Consider the following 25,712-nt stretch of genomic DNA (forward strand, 5'->3'; position numbering starts at 1 on the left):
CCCTAATCCGGTGCTTTGACTCAATTTGTCTGAAGCCCTAGTAAATATGTATTTATTTGGCGTAGAGGCTTGGACAATACCTCTACCATACCACGAATGGAGGATACAGATTCACTATATATTGGAAAATAGCCTAAAGTGAGTGAAAACCATAGAAATACTAAAGATTCAAATCCCATTAGAGACATTAAACGCAGTGTGCATTTCCCACATCTACCTAACCTTCGGGGGCAAAGTTACCCGTGTTGATCAGTTGATGAGAGGTCAAAAGTACCCATGAAATAGTCTAGCACACAAGCTGATCCGAACACTGCCATTATAAAAAATAAAAAATAAAAATGTATGATGCTCTTCAGGCAATCACTTGCATTAAGAGGGTAAAAAGTTGATAACTAGGTAACTTTGACTCCGCAAATGTGCAACGCATTGAGGTGACAAGTGCACCAGACTTCCCCAAAACCAACTGATGCAACAATTCTGGCCACTGGATAATCTAGAGACCAAAGATGACTGATCCAACACCATTCACAAAATAAAATCAAATTAAAGTGCAAACAAATAAGATCCAAGCAAAGTAGCGTTACGTCAACAAATATGGGAAACATAAAAGCCAGTCGTGTGTTCTATATACATTTTTAAGCATTTTCAGAACTTGGATCAACTTCTGCGGAGCCTCAAGTGCCCAAAAAAAAGGCGTTTCAACCCACAATATACTAGTATGGCAGAAGAATCATAGTATACTTGTTTATGACAACAGTTAATCATTCCTTTGACCGTCTTAGACCACGCATCTTCCTTAAACTGAGATCATACCAAAATATTTGACCATTAAACGAAGTATTATTCAACAACTTGGCTACTCAAGAAGTTCACCTTCCAACCCAAGGTATAGGAAAACATAAAAAGGACAAGAGTTAAGGGTCTTTGGCAGAGGTCACTGTTGCACTCCAACCATAAATTGCAACAAAGCACCTGCAGCAGCAAAGAAGTCACAAACAAAAGTAGGAAGATACTGAAGGATAAAATTAAACTATAAAAAACTGGAACTAAACGAAAGTAGGAAGATACTGAAGAATAAAATTAAATATAAACAACTGAAACTGGAAAAATACTACAGCTTGCTCAATCTAGAACCACCAGAGAAACTTTGAGGTAATGATACAACTTGTAATTGGGAATGACGCTGTGAAAGTATCTCTCAATTACTGTCAACCTCAAAAGAAAATGAACAGTTACGATAAAGGTGAATGAGAAGCTATTTACCGCGGTTTACAGACAGATTAACAATATAGCAGAACTTACAGGCAGTTTACAAGATATTGACACAGATCATCAAAAGTAGGAAGATGCTGAAGGATAAATTAAACTATAAACAACTGGAACTGGAAAAATATTACAGCTTGCTCAATCTAGAACCACCAGAGAAACTTTGAGGTAATGATACAACTTGTTAATTGGAAATGACGCTGTGAAAATATCTATCTATTACTGTCAACCTCAAAACAATATGAACAGTTATGATAAAGGTGAATGGGAAGCCATTGACCGCGGTTTACAGGCAATTTACAAGATATTGACAGAGATCATCAAAAGGAATACTATTCTGCACATTGTTTCCCTTTCACCTATCTGTTAAGAACACATCACTCATCAACAAAGACGTGTCTACACAGTTGTGTTGCTCTTTCAATATAAGTTTCCTCACCCAAAAAACTTTATACTGAGACCCTCAAAATCAGCTAACCCGCTCCCCTCCACACCCAAACACAAACCAAAGGAAAAGGTCCATAATCTGTTTTCATACTTTGAACTGTTGAAAAGGCTTTTTATAAGTTTTTACTGATTATGTACTCTACTTCAGAAGATACCCTGTAGTTGTTGAATTGCTGAGCACTAACGACTACATATTGAATCAGCACCATACCTGTACACGATATAAACCATCAAAAAGCTTTTCTCAGCTGCCAAGGAGAACTTTCTTTGGGTCAAGCTGGCCACTGCAATAACTTGAAGGAACAGCAGAAAGTTCCTGTCTTCCTTTCCACTCTTCACCAGGTTTCAAAGTGATAGATTTTTCCACTGCAGCAGCCTCAACACACAACATGTGCTTGTACTCTTCATCTCCAAAATCAGCCATGGCCTTTGCCTTCTTGTCCCAAGGGTTCCACACAACTGGGAAGGAGAAATTATAGAAACGAGTTACTTTCCATCACAAAATCAAAATTACTACCATCCACTGTTATTATTGATAGTAACTCCACCCATATATTCTACAAATATCGTGTTGCTACATGCCTGAACAATTTTTTCAAGATATATTGAAGAGTGGCATGGGAGGGGAACAAAATTCTAGAAGATGCTGTTATTCATATGAAGCCCAAAATAGTGATTCTATCACTAAGACTGGCATGGGTGAAAATGAGCTCCTAGATAATCAAATTTCCTAATCCATAAGCAGGACAAAAGAATGACTTTTCCCTTATTGCAACCAGGAAAAATGCAATCAGTAAACCAATTTACTCTTTAGATAAACGAAACTCACTATCGGCAGGAAAGCTACAAAGATTGTCAATTACCTGCATCCGGCAACCCATCTTTACGAATAACAAATGTTCGTTTCTTTTCATGATCCAGGATCGCAATTTTTGTGGGGGTACTGAGATATATTTTATCCACCTAAAGAACATGGCACAACCATCACATGAGACAAATCATATGTGCTAAAGCAATGAAAGGATATATCAGCTGATAAGATGCTTACTTCAGACTCAAAAGTAATTGCATCACCTTGCTCAGTGAATCTCTCCTTATTCTCAAGATAATCAAGTGTCTCAAGGCCCTCAACACGGACTTCACTGTAAAAAGAGAAAAGGAGAAATGATATGCACAGTTCAAAGATCAACTCCGGGACAACATGTTTTCAGAAATGTTTTTATTCTTGTTGAAGTATGTGACCATCCTATTTAAAAACTTAAGCTATTTTAGAGAGCAACTTTTATTACTTAAAAATGTTCCCATCACGCCCCCTCACGTGCGGGTTTCTTTTTATGAGTCAAGCACGCGGACATTCATTTTGATAATGGGCGACGGGGAGACTCGAACTTGGGACCTCTACCTGCTCCAATACCATGAGCAATGGACCTTGGGCCTAACTCAACCCCAAAAGCTAGCTCATGAGGTAAGGATTTCCCAAGACCATATAAGGAGACCTACCCATCCCACCACAACCGATATGGGACTTTCTAATAATTATTTAACTAGCAGGTCAATAAACTTGGAGCAGTAATCAGACTTCCTCTTCACTTTAACAAACTCAATGGACCTTCTCTAGTTCTAAAGTGCTTAAGACCTCCCCATACTCCAAAGGATAGATAATTAATTAAATCAAAAATAATAAAATAAAGAGGATGAAGAAACAAGGCTATGAATTTTTGTTCTTTATTCTTAATGCTTACTGATTAAAAAAGAGGCTGTGATATAGCAAGAGACCAGATGGCAGCTGAGAGAAAAGAAGAGCAAGCGCAGGTGAACGCTCTTCCTTTTATTTTATTTTTCCACCGAGCTTTATGCTCATTAAGATAAGTAGGCTTATTCACGTAGTCGGAAAAAATATTCTGTACAAATTTTTTACATAAATAAAGAATTCCAAACATAAATCTCTACAAAGAGGCAACCAAATTGAGGTCTTCGAAAAGTTTATTATGCCATAAAATTCTAGAAACAATGCTAAAACATATCTTAAAGTAATGATTAAGGAAGTATCCCTTTTACATCCTGAAGCTCACATTGGGAATATCAGAAGAGCCTCAGAAGTCGGAACAACTTTTGTTGCGCTTATCTAGGAGGACCTACAAGTCTAGCAAGAAGCATCTAATAAACTGGCAAAAATGTTTTCCCTCAAACATGTTACATTCTAAAATGTTTGTGTAAGGCGAATATTAGATACTTCAGTGTTACTAAAGCTATTGATTCATAGCTTAAACAGATTGAGCAATCAAAACAAGGGGTGATAGCTTCATGGGTGATGTGAAGCGCTTCATAGAAGCGTGCATTCATACGTAAGTACAAAGTGATCCCGACAAGAAACAACTCTTCTTTGAGTCTCACTTTAAAAGGCGAAAGAGTAAATTTTACTCACAACAAAGATGTAAAAATAAACAAAAAACAAGATTGAAAATGGACATATTGTTATTCAGTTATTAGGACTCCTCTGCAGGTATACATCAATATTCCCTTTGTCATCCTTGTCTTCTTTCTCGAATTTGTAATGCCTCTTCTCTTTATTTTGTTTTCTACTTTAGCAATAACACTTTCTTTTTCTTCTAATATGCAAATCCTATTTTGTAGTCTGCAAATCCTTTTCGCCTATTTGGCTATGGTAATATCCAATATTAAATGTTATCAAGTGGCCATCCTCTTCTTAAAATACGTGTTAGCTAAAATAAAATCACAAGCTAAATCGAAATTTGGAATACCCTTTCTTCCTTCATTCCTAGTACCATACCCCCATGCACTCAGTCGCCGTGATTATATTTAGTCGCGTGTTCATTCAGACCTCTACCAATAAAGATATGTTGGTAATTACGGAAAATTGTGCACTTCATCTGGAAGAAGCATGCTTTTAGCTTCTTGCTTCTCCATTAAAGCCCAGTAATCTTGTTTTTTGTTGCACTTTCCACTTTTAGAAACACTAAAAGATGATACAAGAGAGGAGAATATGCATTTTAAAAGATGACTTAAAGAATCTCTGAACACACCAAATTAGTGATACAATGTGCTAATTTTCAACAAGCAAGGAAGCTCCTTTAAGTATGATTGTATTGTAAATAAAGCATTGGTGGATCCAACGAGATGATGGCCATGTATGGTCTCTGTAAAGTTTGTTCCTAAGTTTCTAGTTTAACTCAACTCATCTTTCATGCTATGATAGAAGTTGGACTACATACGATTTTGTCCATTAGGGAAGAGAAACAAAATAACACTACAAAGAGCAGAAGATTTGGTCTTTATTAATTCCAACCTCATCTTTGTCAATGACAACTTATTCCATGTAACAGTGGAGATTGTAAGATGTGGGATACTGTCTGGGACAAGTTTGACTCACTCGATAAACTGGCTATCCTTGATATCGCTAACCTCTACTTGATGAGCCATCGGGTTGTATAATGTACTAATAGTGTCTATGAAATGTGATACTATGGAAAGAAGTAAAGCAGATATTGAGATCAAATCCAGCTTGTGTTTGTTTGGTGATATGAAACAATCGGATCAGAGGTGTATTGAGGGTAAAGCTACACCTGTAAATTTTCTGAAGTAAAGCTGCTTAAGTCAGTTAGCTCTCTGCAGCAATTTGACATATGAATATATGGAAGAAAGTACGATAGCATTCATTAGCTCGTTACAACAGTAATATGTTTCATATATGGGGGTTACCCTTTTTGTTAAGTCCTGCATTACCGTGGTGCTTCATTATATACAGAAATAAAATCCTTATTTACTTCAAAAATATAAAGACATGTACTGGAGACACTCACTCACATATTCTGTCCCCTTTGTCAATCCAATATAAGCGAAGGTGAAAGAGAAAGATACCTAAAATTGGGAAGTCTACCCATTTCATATTACCATAGTTATTCGCAGCTGAATCTTTTCATTACGAAGCATGAGTTTTCTCGGAAATACAAAGGAAACGTTAGTTATCATCATGACATATCACTCATTTTAACTGCAATTAAGTTTGTGAACTTTCCAGAATTTGAAAGAGAACTTCCCTTTGGAGGAAACAAGTAGAAAACGATAAACTACATTGGTAACCATACCTGATATCTGAAACAGAAAAGTAGGTGTGATACGCAAATGTAAATGTGAAAGGCTTTCCATCAGTGCTGGTGTTTCTAATACGAGACGTCAACATCAAATCTCCAGCAGGACTCAAAGAGACCCGCAGCCGGAACTCAAAACTAAAAACGATTATTGATCCATGTAAGGAGAAAGTAACAATAAAACCTAATAAAAGACTAATATGAATATTGACAGTATTCATGCATGCCTGTGAGGCCAGATCTTCAAGTCCTCCTCAGAGGGTTTCAAGATCAAGTCAACAAAAGCCCTTGAAGAAGTAGCTGCTGGAAATGGAGGCGGATCTTTGTCAATGCTCCAGAACCTGTTTCGGGCAAATCCATGCGCCTCAAGAGAGCCACGATTTGCAAACTGAACAGAAAACAGCTTATGTTTTACCAAAATGACCAGCTAGTAGAAAAACCATGAAGATGCTTCAAAATCAAATACCTGCGGGAAACATATAGGAATACCTCCACGAATTGCTTTTGGAGGCTTAAAAATGGCCTGCAAAGGTGTAGCCGGTCTTATTAAAGTGAAATGCGCAAAAAAGCTCTAAGGTCAGCTGGGGCTTTAAGCGCAAAGTGCAAATAAAGTGTGGGCCTTAATGAAAAAAGGCGCAATGGTGAAAAATATAAATATATATATGTTTAGTCCAAGACTAATAATAATAAGCATGAACAACAAATATATGGACAAATAAATTGTAAAAAAATTACGATAAACTGAAATATCAATTCTCTAGTGTCACCTCTTCAAGAGAGGCTCATTGTCAAGGAAAAGTATGTTTTCTTGATGACACTGAAGCGCAAATAATGCAAGGTGAAGCGCTCAAGATGTTTTGAGCCTCGCTTCAGGGCTTAATCGCCCTTTAAGGGCACCTTTGACAACACTGGCAGTGTTATCAAAAGCGAAAAGCACAAAAAAGCTCTACGGTTAGTTGGGACTTTAAGCACAAAGCGCAAATAAAGCGTTGGCTTTAATGAAAAAAAAACGCAATGGAGAAAAAAATGCAAATATATATATAGTCCTAGACTAATAATTATAAGCAACAACAACAACATACCCAGTGAAATCCCACAATGCGGGGTCTGAGTATACGCAGACCTTACCCCTATCTCGGAAGATAGGGAGGCTGTTTTCGAAAGACCCTCGGCTCAAAAGAAAACACAACGAGAAAGATTAGATAAGCACAAGCAGTTCAAAGCAAAATGCAAATGAAACTAAAGAAAGCGAATGTCAAAATAGAGCAGTCTGAAAAAAGGGAGCAGTAGCTACCACAGATAAATAAGCTAATCAAAGTACAAGAAATAACATATAGTAGCAAGAAACAAAGGACAATAGACTATAGATCGAAACAGCGACTACCTACTAGCCTTCTACCCTAATCTGAGTCCTCCAAAACCTCCTATCTAAGGTCATGTCCTCGGTAAGCTGAACCGGCGCCATGTCCTGTCTCAGCACCTCTCCCCAATACTTTTTCAGCCTACCCCTACCTCTTCTGAAACCATCCATAGCTAACCTCTAAGACCTCCGCACTGGAGTATCTGTGCCTCTCCTCCTCACATGCCCAAACCCTCCACTGATGCTACTCCAACCTCATCCCGGATATCTTCATTCCTAATCCTATCTCGCTTGGTGTGCCCATAGATCCATCGCAACATTCTCATTTCCGCAACTTTCATCTTTTGGATGTGAGAGCTCTTGACTGCCCAACACTCTGCCCCGTACAACAAGGTCGGTCTCACAACCACTTTGTAGAACCTGCCTTTAAGTTTTGGTGGCACCTTCTTATCACACAACACTCCTGAAGCAAGCCTCCATTTCATCCACCCTGCGCCAATACGATGTGAGACATCATCGTCAATATCCTCATTTTCTTGTATAATAGACCCAAGATATTTGGAACTTCTTTTCTTTGGGATGGCCTGGGTACCAAGCCTCACTTCCACGCCAGGCTCATGTGTCACGTCACTGAACTTGCACTCCATGTACTTTGTCTTAGTCCTACTCAACTTGAACCCTTTAGACTCCAGAGTTTGTCTCCAAACCTCTAGCTTAGCGTCCACTCCGCTGCGTGTCTCGTCGATCAAGACTATGTCATCCGCAAATAACATACACCATGGCACCTCACCTTGAATTCGCCGCGTCAGACAATCCATCACTAAAGCAAATAAATATGGGCTAAGAGCTGATCCCTGGTGCAACCCCATCTCCATTGGGAAGTGCTCTGAGTCTCCTCCCACTATCCTTACCCTGGTCTTGGCTCCCTCATATATGTCCTTGATCGCCCTCTGGTACGCTACAGGTACACCTCTGGCCTCCAAGCATCTCCATAAAACCTCTCTTGGCACTTTGTCATAAGCCTTTTCTAGGTCGATGAAAACCATGTGCAGGTCCTTCTTCCTCTCCTTATACTGCTCCACTAGTCTCCTCACAAGATGGATGGCTTCTGTAGTCGAGCGCCCCGAAATGAATCCGAACTGGTTCTCTGAAATGGACACGCCTCTTCTCACCCTTATCTCCACCACCCTTTCCCACACTTTCATAGTATGGCTTAGCAGCTTGATCCCTCTATAGTTGTTGCAACTTTGAATATCACCCTTGTTCTTATACAAAGGAACCATCATACTCCACCTCCATTCCTCAGGCATCTTCGCCGTCTTAAAAATAACATTAAACAATCCAGTCAGCCACTTCAAACCTGCCCTGCCCGCACTCTTCCAAAACTCCCCAGGGATCTCGTCAGGACCGGTAGCTCTTCCCCTGCGCATCCTGCGAATAGCACCCTTAACCTCCTCCACCTTTATACTCCTACAATACCCAAAGTCGCGACGCCTCTCAGAGTACTACAAATCTCCCAACACAATGTCTCTATCACCTTCCTCGTTCAAGAGTTTATGGAAGTATGACTGCCATCTCTGTCTAATGAGAGCTTCATCTACCAATACTTTGCCATCCTCCTCCTTGACGCACTTTACTCGATCCAGGTCCCGTGCCTTTCTCTCCCTCACTGGCTAGCCTGAACAACTTCTTATCCCTGCCTTTGTCCTCTAGTTCTGCATATAGACGTTCGAAAGCTGTCGTTTTTGCAGCCGAAACTGCCAACTTCGCTATCTTTCTCACAATCTTATACCTTTCCCTATTCGTCCGCTTCTCCTCATCATCTTTGCTGTCTACCAACCTCGCGTACGCCACTTTCTTTGCTTCCACCTTTCCCTGGACTTCTCCATTCCACCACCAGTCCCCTCGTCGCCTACCACGGCGACCTCTCGAGACTCCCAGGACATCTCTAGCTGCTTCCCTAATGCAGCTCGCCGTCCTATCCCATCCCACATACTGCTCGCGTCCCCCCTACTCTCCTAAGCCCTCATAGCCATCAACTTCTCCCCCATCTCCTGAACACTCGACAAAGTCAGACTCCCCCACCAGATCCTTGGCCGGTCATCCGCGACCCTCTTCTTCTTCTTCCTTGTAATCCCCAAATCCATCACCAAAAGCTTATGTTGGGTCATAAGGTTCTCACTCGGAATGACCTTGCAGTCTTTACAAAAGACCTTTATCCTTTTTTCTATGGAGCAAAAAGTCTATTTGTGTCGCAGCCGTCGAACTACGAAAGGTTACCAAGCGCTGCTCCCTCTTCGGGAAACTCGAGTTGGCTACCACCAATCCAAAAGCTTTAGCGAAATCCAGAAGTGAGACTTCTCCTCCATTCCTGACTCCGAAGCCGAAACCACCATGCTCATCATCATAACCCTCCGAGGTTGAGCCGATGTGTCCATTGAAATCTCCTCCTATGAATAACTTCTCGGTGGGCGGTATACCTCCCACCACTTCATCCAAATCCTCCCAAAAGCGCCTCTTCTCCTCTTCGTCCAAGCATGCTTGTGGCGCGTAAGCACTAATAATGTTCAAGGTAAACCCTTCCACAACTAACTTAACCGCCATCATCCGGTCATTGACCCTCCTAACCTCTACGGCCTGGTCCCTTAACTCACTATCTACTAAAATGCCTAACCCATTCCTATACATTGACTTACCCGAGAACCATAACTTATACCCGTCCACATCCTTCGCTTTAGATCCTACCCATTTGGTCTCTTGAACACAAGCTATATTAATCCTCCTCTCCTTAAGAATCTTAACTAGCTCTATGGACTTCCCCGTCAAAGTCCCAATGTTCCAGGACCCTACTCTCAACCTAGACGCTCCCTAACCCCACTTACCCCCTCTAACCCTAGCCCCCATCCCCGACCGAGAACATGACCGTAGTCTACCATCACTCACTAAAGCCACTAAGGGAAATAAAAGCAAATCAAAGATTTACCTAAAACAAACAAGAATCAATACTAAAGCACAGTTATCAAGAGACTATATGCAAGTCAGGTTACTATGACAAGAAAGATAGCACTATAAGCTAAAGGAATAAAGGCAAGAATGTAAAGTCAAGAGTCAAGAATGTGTAGCAAGTAAGATTTAACAAGGTTAAAAGACACATGAATTAATATGAGCCACCAGAGGTACCAACTCCAGGTGAAAACAATTTAAAAATATAAAAAAGCCTGTTCGCCGCCGGAGTTACTGTTCACCGCTGGAAACCCACTGGCAGAGCCAGGTGCAGAAACGAGAAGACAAGAGGCAAAAAAGCAAAGAAAAGAAAGGAAAAGAGAAGAGAAGAGAGAAGGAGAGAAAAAGGAGGTCTGGCCGGAAAAATGCCCTATACCCGCCGGCGTTGGAAGAGGGAGAGGGTTGCGTACCTGAGGGGGGTGATTCGCTGCCAGGAAGGAGGGGGGTGGGGTGGGGTGGGGAGTTGTAAACTTACCGTTGAGAGAAAGGGGGAGAGAGAGAGAGAGGAGAGATCATAGCTATTTTAGTCAATGCCCAGATCCACTAATAATTATAAGCATGAATAACAAAGATATGGACAAAGAAATTGAAAAAAAAATAACAATCACGTGATATATTAATTGTTTAGCGTTGTCTCTTCAGGAAACGCTCATTGGCAAGGAAAAATATGTCTTAGAATCTTGATTAAACAAGGGATCAACATGTTTTACGCCTCGCTTGAGGGCTTAAGAGCGCTTTAAGCGAGCCTTTGACAACACTGGATATAAGAAAGCAGGATTAGTGCGTGTATACAGATACACACACATATACATATATATCACACAAATTGGCAAAGCCAGGAATATCGCTAAGGGTGTTCAAGATCTAATATAGATGTATGAAAGTAATATTTAACCTATATCCAATATAATTTCCTATATGCTCCCTCCGTCCCATAATAAGTGTCACTTAGCCAAAATCCCGCATATTAAGAAACCAATAATGCAATATGAAGTTTACTAAATTACCCCTATATAATAAGAATAAATGTCTTTTTCCTCTTGATTGGAGCATGCACAAGTAATAATCCTTTTAACATTGGGAATCCAACAATACCAAGTTACTATGTGGCTTTTCCAATCATCATTTAGATGTTACTTTAACTTGTCAGTTTTTGTCTAAGGGTAGAGTTGGAAAAACTAGTCAATTTATGTCTTGGTTTCCTAAGGCGACACTTATTATGGGACAAAATTTTTTGGCTAAGGTGACTCTTATTATGGGACAGAGGGAGTATACAGTATGATTTTCCACGAAAGGTGTTCAATCGACCACCCTTGAACCTATGTGGCTCCGCCACTGCACACATGTTTGTACATAAACATAAACACATGTATGAACAAGGACTATTCTCTGTGTGTGTGTTACGGTCCCCGATTATGGATCGAGTTAAGGGACGATGCAAGACAGAATCAGAGTTAACGCAGAGAGAATTAAGAGAAGATGATTTCTTTTTACGAACTATGATGCTAGTTCGTTAAGAGAGAACCTGCGATCTCTTGAGCTTTAAGTACTCAAAAACTAGAATAATTTTTTGCCTAACTTCATTGAATAAACATATAGTTTAAATACAATGCTAATAAGAGAACTACCCCTAATAACTAGGGCATGTTTCCCTAACATTACTAGAATAAGAAACTGCAGATAACTACTACAAAAGAAACTGTAGATAACTACTAAAAAGAAATAATTACTGCAAATAACTACTATTGTAAATTACTACTACTGTAAATAATTATTACTGTAAACTATTCGGAGACCACCAAGGACTGCTAACTAAGAAACCAAAACCAAAATTTCAATCAAGCTACGCTTCTTGGTCATAAGTTGCAGCTATGAGCCAATGCACTCTAGGTAAATTGACCAAAACCCAATGCATATTCCACACCCAAACCGAAATTTGTGTTGGATTGGCACGGTCGCAAGAAGAGGTTTTGGAGGATCCGTGTAACATCGCAAAAAATAGGCAAGGAATTTTCCGAGACATAGACAATTGTTTATGTTCCGTAATCCGCAAACGTACATGCCCTATTTAAAATCTCTTGGCCCATTCAGAGGGAAAAGTACTTGTATAAACAGAATAAACTTGCTAATGTTTGCACTAAGGTTGAAGAAGCAGGGTCTCCAGTTTTGAGAACCCTTTTCTCCTGCAGGTACTAACTACTAAGAGCCTGTTTGGATGGGCTTATAACTTATGGCTTATAAGCCAAAAGTCGTAAGTTAGGAATCCTAACTTAGGGCTTTTGGCTTATTTTTGTTATTTTGGCTTAAAAACAAGCACTTTTTATCTTATCCAAACACTACAACAGTGCTTAAAAGCTATTTTTGACTTAAAGGCACCTAAAATAAGCCAATCCAAACAGGCTCTAAGTATTGTTTTAGATCTCGGTAGTAATTTATCTTTTCAGCATGTTCAACCAACACAAGAACTAAATGTTTAAACACTCAACGAACCATCTGCTATTGATACCATATAACAAACAAGAAGATAGTCTACCCAAGTTATAGGTCAAAATTGGTCAGCAAAGGGAGGAAACTCTTCAAGCTCACAATGGGAAGAGGATGAAAAAAATTCAATGTAACAATACATTCCAGAAATTCTTAAAATAACATTTCCCTTCGCCAACCAAAACCTTGCCTTAGGAATTGATCCATAAAAGTAGCAGTCAAAAGAAACTAACAGAAATTCATTTTTCTGACTAGCTGATTGAAAAGAACATTCCACCAAGAAGATAACAACGAAAAGTACCTTACTACTAACAAAGAGCAATTCCTCTCTGTGATCATTCTTCCAAGACGTCACCTGACCGCCATAGAGATACACCTACAAAGGAGGACACTTAAGAAGGGATGTTGATGACTAAACTAAATGCCAAAAGCATAAAAATAATGTAGAAGAAAATTATAATGACACGTCTAACACAAAAGAGTTCGGAGAAACTTCAAACTTTTGCATCCTGTAAGCAAGAAAACAATACCAACACTCCATCCGGAAAAAAAAAAAAAAAACATAATGCTTGACATACTCCCAAAAAGAAAACCTGATAGTGAGCATTCATTCAATCAGAAGTCGTAGGTTTCTGTAGATCAAGTCAGTAGTAAGGTATGGAGGGGAAAATCAGGCAAAATATAGCGACACTATCGCAGCTTAATTTATATGCACAACTTCCCTGACTACTGTTCACAAACTATCGTGAGTCAGCTACTTTTATTTGGATAAGGTAAAGTTTAAGTCAGTGACAGCTACATATGTAAAAATGTGCTCGAGGAGCAAGGTAGTTGTTCGACGAAATCGGAAATATCTCGGGTTACAGATCGGTTTCATTACACTCTCGCTCTCCTAGAGATTTGAGAGGTTTAATCCTTTCGCTTTCTATCTGAAAGTAGATCCAACAATGCTGGGGAAAAGAATTTTAATTTCAAGTCCCATCAAAGGTACATGGTTATTGCTGCCATTGTCATCCTCCAGATGTCAAGAACTGAATCAAATTGTTACGGGTTTCTACTGATGCATCCATTGAAGATTTTATCTCACACCAAATCACCATAACAGAACATGCATATACAAACTAACTCTGCAGCAATAAACCACATTAGCATTTCAATCAATGCTACACAGATTCAGATCCCTGAACCTAGTGGCCCCATTCATACAAACATAAACAAAACTTGACATAAATCTAAAGATAAACCATTAAGTAAATAAAAAAGGACCCCCACAGAACCTACAGATAAACCAGCAAAATGCAAGAAACCATAAATTTTTGAAGAAAACCAGATTAGTAGGAGAAAGAAAAATTAAAGATCTGAGATAACGTCGTACCTCGGCAGAAGCGCCACGAATCTCCCGGAGAACAACCTTATCAAGGCCATTGATGCCTTTCGTCAATTCCACTAATGGTTTCTCACTAGCAGATGACGTCATCATCATACCACCCAACCCCCCTTCTCGATCAATACAATATACCCTTCTACCTTTATTTATTCTCTTCTATCTATTCACTTTCTTCTTTCTACTGTTTGCTTGTTTTATATTTACCCAATTTCTTTCCGTTTATATCACAAAAAACAAACTTTTATCCTTCGAGTTCGAGGGGGTGTGACTTTTGTGACGGTGGTGGGGCCACCTACCCTGACAATCTTCTTTTCTTTGATTTTTTACCAATTTACTTGTATGATTTTCAATTTGGTATAACAGCTGTAAAAATTATTTTCCTAAATGCCATACTTCTTAAAAAATCATACTTTAATATGACCATAATCATTTCAAATTTTAATTGGACATACAATTTCAAATTATGAACTAACACCTTATTATTAAGATAAATACCAAACATTTTGGAATATTGGAGTGTCGTAAATAGAAAAGTTTGGCTACGTAAATTGTTAAAAATGATTATAATGATCAAAATTAATGGACAATTTCTAACTCTAAGACATTGTAAGCATATATGATATTCAAAGTTTAACACTTGGATGCTGCAATGAGGATGTTGCGTTGGATGTACGGGCATACTAGGAGAGATAGCATCGGAAATGACGATGTTGGGCCTCTATGGAGGATAATATGCGGGAAGTGAGATTGAGATGGGTCGACGCATGTGAAGAGGAGAGGCACCGATGCCTCCGTGCGGAGGTGTGAGAGGTTTGGCTATCGATGGCATTAGGAGTGGTAAAGGTAGGTTGAAGAAGTATTGGGGTGAGGTGATTAGACAAGAAATGGTGCAATTCTAGCTTACCGAGGACACGATCTGAGATAGGAGGTTGTGGAAGACAAGGATTAAAGTAGAAGGCTAATAGGTGTAGAGTGTTGTTCCGCTTATCCTTCCATACTAGCGGTCATAGTTTTATTCTTGTAGTTCCCTATCTTTCGGTTATGTTACTATGTGTCTTGTACTTCGATATTCGTATTATTTTTGTTGTAGCTATTGCTCCTTTTCAGAATGCTTCGACATGTTTCTGATAGTATTTTGCCTTGATTTCTTTTTCCGCACAACTTTCATTTGCCATTACTTCTTTTTCCAAATTGCTTTCATTTACTTTTCCTTAAGCCGAGGGTAACCTCTTCATCTCCCAAGGTAGGGTAAAATCTGCGTACACTCTACCCTCCATAGACCTCAATTGTGAAATCACACCGGATATGTTATTGTAAAGTTTAATAATTGTTCTAAGCTAATAGGTTGATTTAGGGAAGTGGTAATAATATACATCTATTTGATTAACCTGTTGTGTGTTTGGGACTAGCCACCCATTGTATTGTGATTTGATTGTTCTATTGTGACGGCTTGATGCCACGAGTTGTTAATAAATATTGGATTCTGTTATCGTCTTGATTACGATATGGTTGGCATACCCAGTGTTATTATTTGTGATTCGGATATATTGTTGGCATACCCATGTCACGACCCAAACCGATGAGCCGTGACGAGCGCCTGATCTCTAGTGACCAAACACCCCTATACTCATATCTGGACAATACCGAACAACAAGGTCCTATACATAACTTAAACTGAACTAATACTGACTCATGAAAGAATGACACCATGCACTCTGTACAATCCGTACATACATATGCTGAAAGAACAATGCGAGCTGACTGAGCCGCCACCTATATTATACACAAAAGAAATAAAACCAGCAAGGCTACATCATCTATCAAATACGTACAACTATCTACAGACCTCTACTAGAATAAAGCTGTAGAAAGGACGGGACAGGGCCCCGCCATACCCATACATATACATGCATATACGTCTCAAAATAACATACCAAAATGGGTCGCAGCTCTGGATCAAGTGGAGCGCACCGGCAACAGCTGAGGGGAAATCCTACTAAGCTGGATTGTCCGTCTGTCTATCGGTACCTGCGGACATGAACGTAGCTCCCTCGAGCAATAGGGGAGTTAGTACGGATAATGTACCGAGTATGTAAGACATGAATAGTAACATGAAAACAGTATGAAGAATAACATAAAATAAATGAATCGTTTATACCTCATAGTACCTCTTAAGACGTGCATTATACTTACGTAACCTTCCTTTGAAGAAAACATTTCATACATATACATATACTGATACCACACTCGATCTTATAGGTTCGGTGTTATCCATACCCGGCCGTAATAAGGCTCGGTATCGTCTGTACAACCATAACAAGGCTCGGTTCTACCTGTACCCGGCCATAACAAGGCTCGGTCCTACCTGTATCCGGCCCTAACAAGGCTCGGTCTTACCTGTACCCAGCCATAACAAGGGTCGGTATTGTCCGTACCCAACTGCAGTGGTATGCACGCAATAGACATCATACCCGGCTATATAAGCTCGGTTTCACAACATAATTACATACATATATAGCATGCATAGATATCCGAGAGAAACAGTACAACTCTACCGACATCAAGTCGGTAACTTCCGATATGTCATTATGGAATCGTCATCATAGTTAGGTCTCACCTTGAAAGGACAACTGTCATAAGGTGAGATCGACGTCAAAGGATATAATCGACAATCAAGTGACAATCTCAATAGTGACTTGAAAGCCTCAAAAGCTTTAAACTTGGCTTCTCTAGATTTAGAATCCTTAACATAATCATCATCCTCCTATCTCACTTCGAAGGAACAATAACATAAGGTAAGGACAATTGTGAGGACGAAATCAAGAATCATATGGTAAGCTCATTTACATCGTAAAATAGTCTAAGCTTTAGGCTTGGGTTCTGCTAATCGTGGAGTCATCCTAGGACTCTTGAGAATGAGGAAATTCTAGCATTTCTAGGAGTAAAAGTAATGTGGAGAGCACATATGAAATCATAACATAGAAATCATGCCTTTGAAAGAAGGGTTAGCCTTACATACCTTGAAACGTATCTAATCGTCCAACGTCTACTTCTTGAGCTCGTAAGTTTACAACCAAGATACCATAGGCCACAATTAGCCCCTTCTATAACATTTACTATTCAATCAAGTGAAAAAGAAAAGTTCGGGCAACATCTCCTTCATAACTCAATAATCCCTCCGTTTCCAATTTTACCCAAATATCAACAACAATATTAACAATAACCATATCAATACTTACACATCAAAATACCATCAATTCTACTCCAAATCATCCCTCAAAATAGCCCTCAAGCCCAACTCTACCCTTATTCCACTTACAACTTCCATAACTATAATCCTATTTACTTAAAACTACTAAAACTCTTGGTAATTAGCTTAAACACAAAGGTAGGAATCATATACATACCTTGAGAAGTCTAGGGTTCCAAGGATCAAATATCAACTTCTAATTCCAAAGCTCAACAACTCTAATAGAACCCTAGGAGCAACTTTCTCTTCACAAGCTCGGGTTTTATGGGGCTCGGATCTTACCAAATCTCCACTATTATGATAGGAAATATTGGGAGTAAATATACTAGGGTTTTCTCTGACTTGGAAGAGATAAAATGAGAAATAAAGTTGTGGAATCGTATATTTATACTTGGAACTAAAAAGTTCCAGCGGTGCGGGTCGACGACCCGTCGATGTGTTAACGGTTCGTCGACTTGCTTTGTCGACCTGCGCCTTCATATTCAAGGCTGCGGAAACATAACGACACCGCACAATGATGGTCCGTCGACATGTCGATGGCCGTCGACGATGACTGGTGTCTGCAGGTTTTCTTGAATTAGTTCAGGTTGCGTCGATTCGATTCGTTCAACTTCTAATCTTATAAATTGCCAGGAATACCTGCTGGTACTTTTGTACACGAGGTAAGACACTTTCTATCTCCAAAACTCGGGCTCGGGTCTCTATTCCAAAGGCATACCCGACTAGGAAACCATAGGTTCTCCTACGACGAAAATGAGAGGCGTAACAACCCACTGTTGGTATTTATGATTCGGATATACTGTTGGCGTACCCGATTGTTGGTACTAGTGATATTGATCAGACTGTTGATATTGACCTATGCATTGCACACATTCTCATCCATTCATGATACATTGTTGACATCTTGATTATAATAGATAAAAATCTTTTACTTGAGTGACGTGAGATGGTCGATGTCCGATGTTCATCCCGGAATCGTTGATTGAGTGAAATTGATACTTGATAAAACTCTTTTACTTGAGTGACGCGAGATGGTTGATATCCGATGATTAGTTCCGAAATCGTTGATTGCATAGCTGATATCCGATGCTAGTTCTGGAATCGTTGATAGTGCATGGACTCCGCGGGTCCCCCAGAGTTGTGCCAGTGAGAACCCCCTCTGGGCAAAGATCCGGGGTCCTGTCTGTCTGTTAGGCAAGGATCCGGGATGGATGGCACTTAGACTTCGCGAGTCACACTGGGTTGTGCTACTGAGACGTCAATATTTCCGTCCGGAGTACATGTGTACACAACATTGCATTCATACACTATTGCATTGCATTGCATTATGATTGAGATGTTTGGTTTTGTACTTGTGATGTTAGATTCGGACTTGATATATTCAGACTTGGCACCTTTGGGATTAGATGCTTTACTTAGGTAATGACGTGTACTTGGATCCAGATTTATTGATTGAATTCGTTAAAGTATCCCATAGACGCCCGTAAGATTAGTTATATGTTTGGTCTCTATGTGATGTAGGATAATGGGTGTCTTAATGATGAGTTGACTATTAGACTAAAATGAACGATTAATGATATGTGAGTTGCGAGATTGTTGTGAGACTGACCGGTGATTATTGTGGCGAAGTTAATGATTAAAGGTATTGATGAACAGTGTGTGGTAGATAGACGTATGACTTGATTGGGTTGTTATCATGTTTATCTGTGAATTCTTTTACTGATATGTGTTTCTAACCATTGTCGGCCTATGATACTTACTCAATACGCGTGGATTGTACTGATATTGCACTTGCTACACCCCTTTTGGGGTGTAGATTTTTTCAGGTGGTTGATTGTGACGGCTGCGGAAATGCGCAGTGCCTATCTGGAAGACCTCATCCTACTTTATTCCGGGACGGAGGTTGAGTTTTAGAATATAGTAGAAATCGAAATTCATTTAGTCGCTCTTGTACTGGTCTAGACCAGGTCATGGGAAATTGGATAGAGTTTGTAATCATGTAACTGTTGTAATCATATAAATAGTTGAGGTTATTGAATATATTATGATGTTCCGCTGTTATATCTAAATATCAATTGGTTTAAATGATTCGTCTTTATTTAATTGATATGATATTCGATAGAGGGTTCACCTACCGAGGTGGGAAAGGTAGGTGCCCGCGCGACCCAATTCGTGACACCATTGTAGACCCATGAAAAGGATAATAATCATGAAAATGATGACGTAATGATGGAAGGAATGGTTGAGACTTACCTCTCAAGGTTATTCTTGCCTTAGCTTGAAAATTCGCCCTAGGTGCTTGTGGGGAACTGTTTTGGAGTTTTATGAATAAAAAATTCAGAACTAAGTGTTTAAAAGCCTACATTCTGTTCCCGTCGACCGCTAAGGTGGTCAAAGCACCGCTGTAGCAGTCTCACTATAGCGGCCAAGTGCCCGCTATAGCGAACCACACTAAATCTGACCTCCGCCATGGAGAGCCTGATCCCGCTATAGCGACATCGCCATAACGGTCCATTGCCCGCCACAGCAGACACAACGAATTTCGACTGATCACTGCAGTGAAAATCTGGCCGCTACAGCGGTCCCGCCATAGATGTGATACTTCCGCTGCAGTGGTAGCACTAAACTAATGAGCTCGCTAATTTCACAGTTTTTCAACTCCATTACCTAACATTTCATCTGAGGCCTCACAAACACAACCAAAACATGCATGTAGCCATAAAACACCATACGAACTCACCCGTGGCCTCGGAATTCCCAACGGAGTTCTACTTTCCTATGTCACCCCCGATGGACTCAACACAATCAAACAACAATCACAAACAAGTCAAGTTTTCAGTTCTTATACTTATACAATCGAGTTTCTATTAGCTCGTTCTACCCTTGGGAAAGGTCCTATTTGGTGGAGTGATTCTATGTTTCCCATAATGACCGGGAGGGTTGTTACAACTTAGCATTATGGTATGTTGTTATTTACTAGACTACCATCGTTCTAGGGCATTTCAGAAACAGAAGGCTCGTGTGGAGTAGTTCGTGGCTCTTGTTCTGCATTCGAGGTAGGTTACGGCTTAATGTAGTTAGAATTTGATTAGCGAAACATATATATTGTGTATAATTATGGGAGAAAGCATGATTAGGTCTTTGGACATGGTGTTTGGTTGGATATTATCTAGGTTGGTACGATTTCTGATTATGTGGGTTTGCCACTATTACTTTATGTACTGAACATGAGGTGTATTTTCTGTGATATGAGAAGGAAGAAGTCAATATATACTCTTCTTGTTGATTGAGGTGGTTATATATCCTTGTTGTTGTTGAGTGATTTATTTGAGTCTTGTTATGACTTGTGGCATGACACCTTGTATTCGTTGACTTTGATATTATTTGCTGATCATGTTTCATATTAATTGTTGAATTGGAAATACATTGAGATTCATATTGTGATCAAATAATGAGATTAGGCTTGAATTAAATGTGTTTTTATAATAAGGCACAAATAAGATCTTGATTATGAATTTCTGATGGTAATGAAGTTATGCAAGAATTGATACAACTTATGGTGGTTGTGATATTCATAACATATTCATTGCACTGATTCCTCATTCCTGCATTCATGCATTCATATATGATGGAAATGTTCCAGAAATGATTGATGGAAGATTTATGGCAAGTATGAAAGGAAATGGAACACTTTGGTGACACAAGACTTAGTTATGAGGTGTGCTTGCGATACTTGGAAGAAAGAGGTGACATAAACTCTTTATGTTGACTGAGATGGTTTGTATGATTCATTCCATAGTTGAGCAGATTCATCTAAGTCATGATATGGCTTATGGCATTGTGACCTGCATTTTCATTGGCATTTGATTTCATTGATTGATCATGCTTGCTTTTGAGTTGATGTTTCGTCTCGGGGTTCTAGACTTAAACCATATTTGAATACTCATTCTTGCATACAATATATGTTTAAAAGGCACATCTGACCGGGGGGGGGGGGGGGGGGGGGGGGGTGAGGATGTGGCCTATATATATATATAGGGGGTGAGGATATGGCCTAGTTATAGGCTCATGATCCGAGGTCAGTTCCGGAGCGAGTGGTATATGGACACCATGGGTCCCCTGTAGGACTATTGGGCAAACAATACCATTAACATATATGTACAGGTTTGAGATATTTGGCCAGTGCATTGCATTGCACATTATTGCATATTATCATGCGTCATCATACGACTCTTTATTTCTGATTTGGTATGGTCGGTTTATATTATTATGGTGGCATGGATCAGATTATGGACTGGGCTAGATCGTTGGGTAATGACACTGCCTAGGTCAGAACTTGGGTTGATTATCGAATGAGATTATTGTGATAAGACAGACTTGTGCTTTAAAAGCTTCCTCTTAGGTTGTGATTCAGTTATGGGATATTTTGTGACCTTGGATTGAGTATTATGTGCCTATTTGCTTGTCTTGTTGATTTTATGCTTGTATGCATGAACTAATCTTAGTCGGCCTATGATGCTTACTCAGTACGTGTTGTTTGTACTGATGCTACTTTAGTTGTACTCTTCTTTTGAGTGCAGAATTTGTTACTCGTTCCAGTTCCTATCGTCGAGGGTGATCCGAGTCTACGTGACATAGATTCTAGGGTGAGCTTTTAGATTAGATCCGTAACCCGTAGATTCTTCCTTGTAATTAACTGGCTTCTTGCATTCCTGAGACAGTATTGATATTTGAGATTTGTATTTACTTTCTATCAGACTTGCATCTATGTAATAGTGGCTCTTGTACTAGTCCAGACTAGATTTTGGGGTTATTAATACTTTCACACTTATCATTGATATAATTTGAATTTTTTTTAGCTTAATTATTGTTTATTTCCGCATAATTCTTATAAATGACTAAAATGATTTGGGAATGGTCGCCTACCTGGGGGACAATGTAGGTGCCATCACGATTCACGAATTGGGTTGTGACACTTTTTATTGGGCCTAACCAAGCCAATTTTCTGGCATAAAGAAGGACTGCTGACAATGCCATAATTGTTCAAGAATATATCAACCACTTCAACCTCCTAAAAGGTAGACAAGCTAACGTGATCCTCAAAATAGATCTGGAGAAGGCTTTTGGACAGGATAGAATGGTCTTTCACTAGAGACACTCTAAACTATTTCAATTTCCTGCCTGAACTTATCTAGCTGCTCCTTTCCTGCATTTTCACCTCCTCTATTTTCATACTTGTCAATGGTGCGAAAACTAAACCCTTCAAACCTACAAGAGGCATAAGACAAGGGGGCCCCATCTCTCCATACATATTCATACTATGAATGGAGAGACTCAGTAGAAATGTCAACCACCAAGTAGACCTGCTAAATTGGATGCCCATATCCACCTGTAGAACTGGACCAAAACTCTCTCATCTATTCTTTGTTGATGATCTCACATTGTTTGCCAGAGCCAATATAAAAAACTGCACAATTATTATCAACACTCTGACAAACTCTAGCCTCCAATCTGGACAGATCAACTATGCCAAGTCAAAAATGGTTTTCTCAAAAAATTGCACTGTTGCTAACATGGAACTATACTCCAATGGCTTGGGTACTAGAGCTAACCAGAATTTTGGCAAATATCTAGGATTTCCAATCTTGCACCAGAAACCTAAAAAATCTAATTATCAATTTATTCTAGACAACCTGAATACCAAACTTGCTAGGTGGAGAACTAAGTTTCTTAACATGGCTGGCAGAACCACCTTAGTTAAAGCTTCCTTAAGTAGCATACCCAACCATTTTATGCAATATACTAAACTGCCTAGAAAGATTAACCAACATATAATAGAACCCAAAGAAACTTTGTGTGGAGAACCACTACTGAGAAGAAAAAGATGCATTTTATAGGATGACAAACTCTTACTAGACCTAAGCATGAGGGTGGCCTGGGTATGCAGAAAGTTGACATAAAAAACAAGGCCATTCTTACAGGGTTCACTTGGAGACTTATTAAAAATCCCAACTCACTTTGGGCTTCAACCCTTATTTCTAGAAACTGTAGAAATAGGAACACCACTCAATGCTCCAGGACTTGGAAAAATATCCTTGAACGATACAAATAGTGCAGACAAGGCACACAATAGGTAGCTAATAAGGTTGATAGTGTGCACTTTTGGACTGATCACTGGATACCTAACAGCCCAACCCTTAGAAGTCAGATTATAGGACCCTTGAACACACATGAGGAAAACCATAAGGTCCTAGACTTACAAACTAATGGTGACTGGAACTTTGGGCTTCAACCCTTATTTCTAGAAACTGTAGAAATAGGAACATCACTCAATGCTCCAGGACTTGGAAAAATATCCTTGAACGATACAAATAGTGCAGACAAGGCACACAATAGGTAGCTAATAAGGTTGATAGTGTGCACTTTTGGACTGATCACTAGATACCTAACAGCCCAACCCTTAGAAGTCAGATTATAGGACCCTTGAACACACATGAGGAAAACCATAAGGTCCTAGACTTACAAACTAATGGTGACTGGAACTTTGATAATCTCTTGACCTAGTTGCTAGCACCAAACAACTCATTAGAAATACTTACCAAACCGCTTTACCCAATAGGGAAGACTCTAACCATCAGAGACTCACTAATAATGCAATCTTTAGTACAAAATCTGCTCACTCACTTCTGAACAAGGCTCATCTAGAGCAAACTCATCCTTGCACCAGAAATTTCAACTGGATCTAGAAACTTAGAACCCCTAACAAGATCAAATTCTTCATTTGGTTACTCAATCACAACAGGCTTCCCACTTCCTCTTACTTACATTCCATTGGCTTTAATATTAACCATTCTTGTAGGGAATATGGTCACCATCAAGAGGATATCAACCACATCTTCTTTACATGTTATAAGAGCAAGCAACTATGGCATACTGTCTCCCAAAACAATATCGCTAATAATGTCACAACCGCAATTTTCAATGGTCTCTCCTTATTGACTAGCAACTGGAATAGGATCAGGAACCTTGACTTTGATCACCTAATCAACTAGGGAAATCTTCTTCCATTTCTGATGTAGGGCATTTTCCTGAATAGGAATGACAACCTGTTCAACAACAAACATGATCACTCTTCCTTCAGGCATCTCTATAGTCAAGCTATAGAATTCTCACTAGTTTGTTCTCCACTGTCCATAGCAAAAACCAGAACTAGGGTGTTATTTAAATAGAAGCCACTAACTGCAAATCATTTTAAACTCAACCCTGGTGGGGGGAATATGAGGAGTAATAAGAGATTCCCATAGGCAATGGGTGATAGGATACATGAAGGGCCTACCCCATACTACTAATAATCTTGCTGAACTAACCAGTCTTATGCAGGGTTTAAAAATTACAGTGGAGCATAATTTAAAACCGATTGTGATCAGCACTAATTTAATAGAGGTAATAGCAATGATAAAGCATGGACATCTCCCTTATTACCACATCGTTTCTGAATGCAGGTACTTGCTAATGGCGTTGGACTATCCGATACTAAAGCATGAATACCGGGAGTAGAACATGGTGGCAGACCTAACAACTTTTTGAGGAACCCAGACTCTACCAAGTCGCCCCCCCTCTTCCCTTCGTTTATGATGTATATTTTGATGATGTAATGGGTATTGTTTATAACAGACTTATTCCTTTTTGTGATGGCCCTCTAATGGGCGAAAATTCTAAACAAGTAAGGTGATGCCCCAAGTATTTTATAATTATTCTCTATATATATTAGAAGTATCCGATTAACCCAAAAATAAATAAATTACTAGGACCCATTTGGATATGATTTTTTTTTCAAAAAATTCAAATTATTGTTTAGTTATGCATTGAAATGATTTATCAGGTTTTGAATATGAGGTTTTCAAATTCGAAAAACAAATACTAATCAATTTTTCAAGTAAAAGTTTTTCCACTCGCAAAACTTTAACATTTTTTCAAGTGAAATTCATGTCCAAACATAATTTCAACTTTAAAATACTGCTTACTTATTTTCTTCAAATATTACTCAAATTATATCCGAATGCATACTAAATTTATATTTCTTCTCCTTTTTATTCCTTTTCATATTTACTTGCCCTTTCCTATGCTTTTAACACACCCAATTCGGATTAAAAAAGGAAAAGAACAATTATTTCCTCAAAAACTAGCCCTAGGTTTTTATACGTTGTTGCTACTGTCTAACGCAATTTATTAAACTTTCAAATATCATTTTTTAACTTCAACATCGAATAAAAGTACTATTTTTTTTTAAGTATTGCTCAACTTATGTCCAAAAGCCTACTAAAAATTTGTATTTCTTCTTCTTTTTCTGTTTTATTTTATTTCATTTACCTGCCTCTTTCTATACTCTTTTGCAACACACCCAAT

General features: G+C 39.2%; 1 protein-coding gene across 1 annotated transcript; it reads right to left on the minus strand.

The window, feature by feature from the left end:
• Positions 1-524: 524 nt before the first annotated feature.
• Positions 525-14,260, minus strand: LOC132603372 (putative glucose-6-phosphate 1-epimerase). The gene is made up of 9 exons (XM_060316400.1): positions 14,045-14,260; positions 12,971-13,045; positions 6,289-6,345; positions 6,050-6,210; positions 5,820-5,960; positions 2,762-2,855; positions 2,577-2,676; positions 1,925-2,172; positions 525-972 (listed from the first exon to the last, which is right to left on the minus strand). Exons 1-8 carry the CDS (start codon positions 14,150-14,152, stop codon positions 1,958-1,960), a joined length of 951 nt encoding a protein of 316 aa, XP_060172383.1. The 5' UTR covers positions 14,153-14,260; the 3' UTR covers positions 525-972; positions 1,925-1,957.
• Positions 14,261-25,712: the final 11,452 nt, after the last annotated feature.

This window comes from Lycium barbarum, chromosome 7, assembly GCF_019175385.1.
Source record: "Lycium barbarum isolate Lr01 chromosome 7, ASM1917538v2, whole genome shotgun sequence".
Classification (NCBI taxonomy): domain Eukaryota; kingdom Viridiplantae; phylum Streptophyta; class Magnoliopsida; order Solanales; family Solanaceae; genus Lycium; species Lycium barbarum.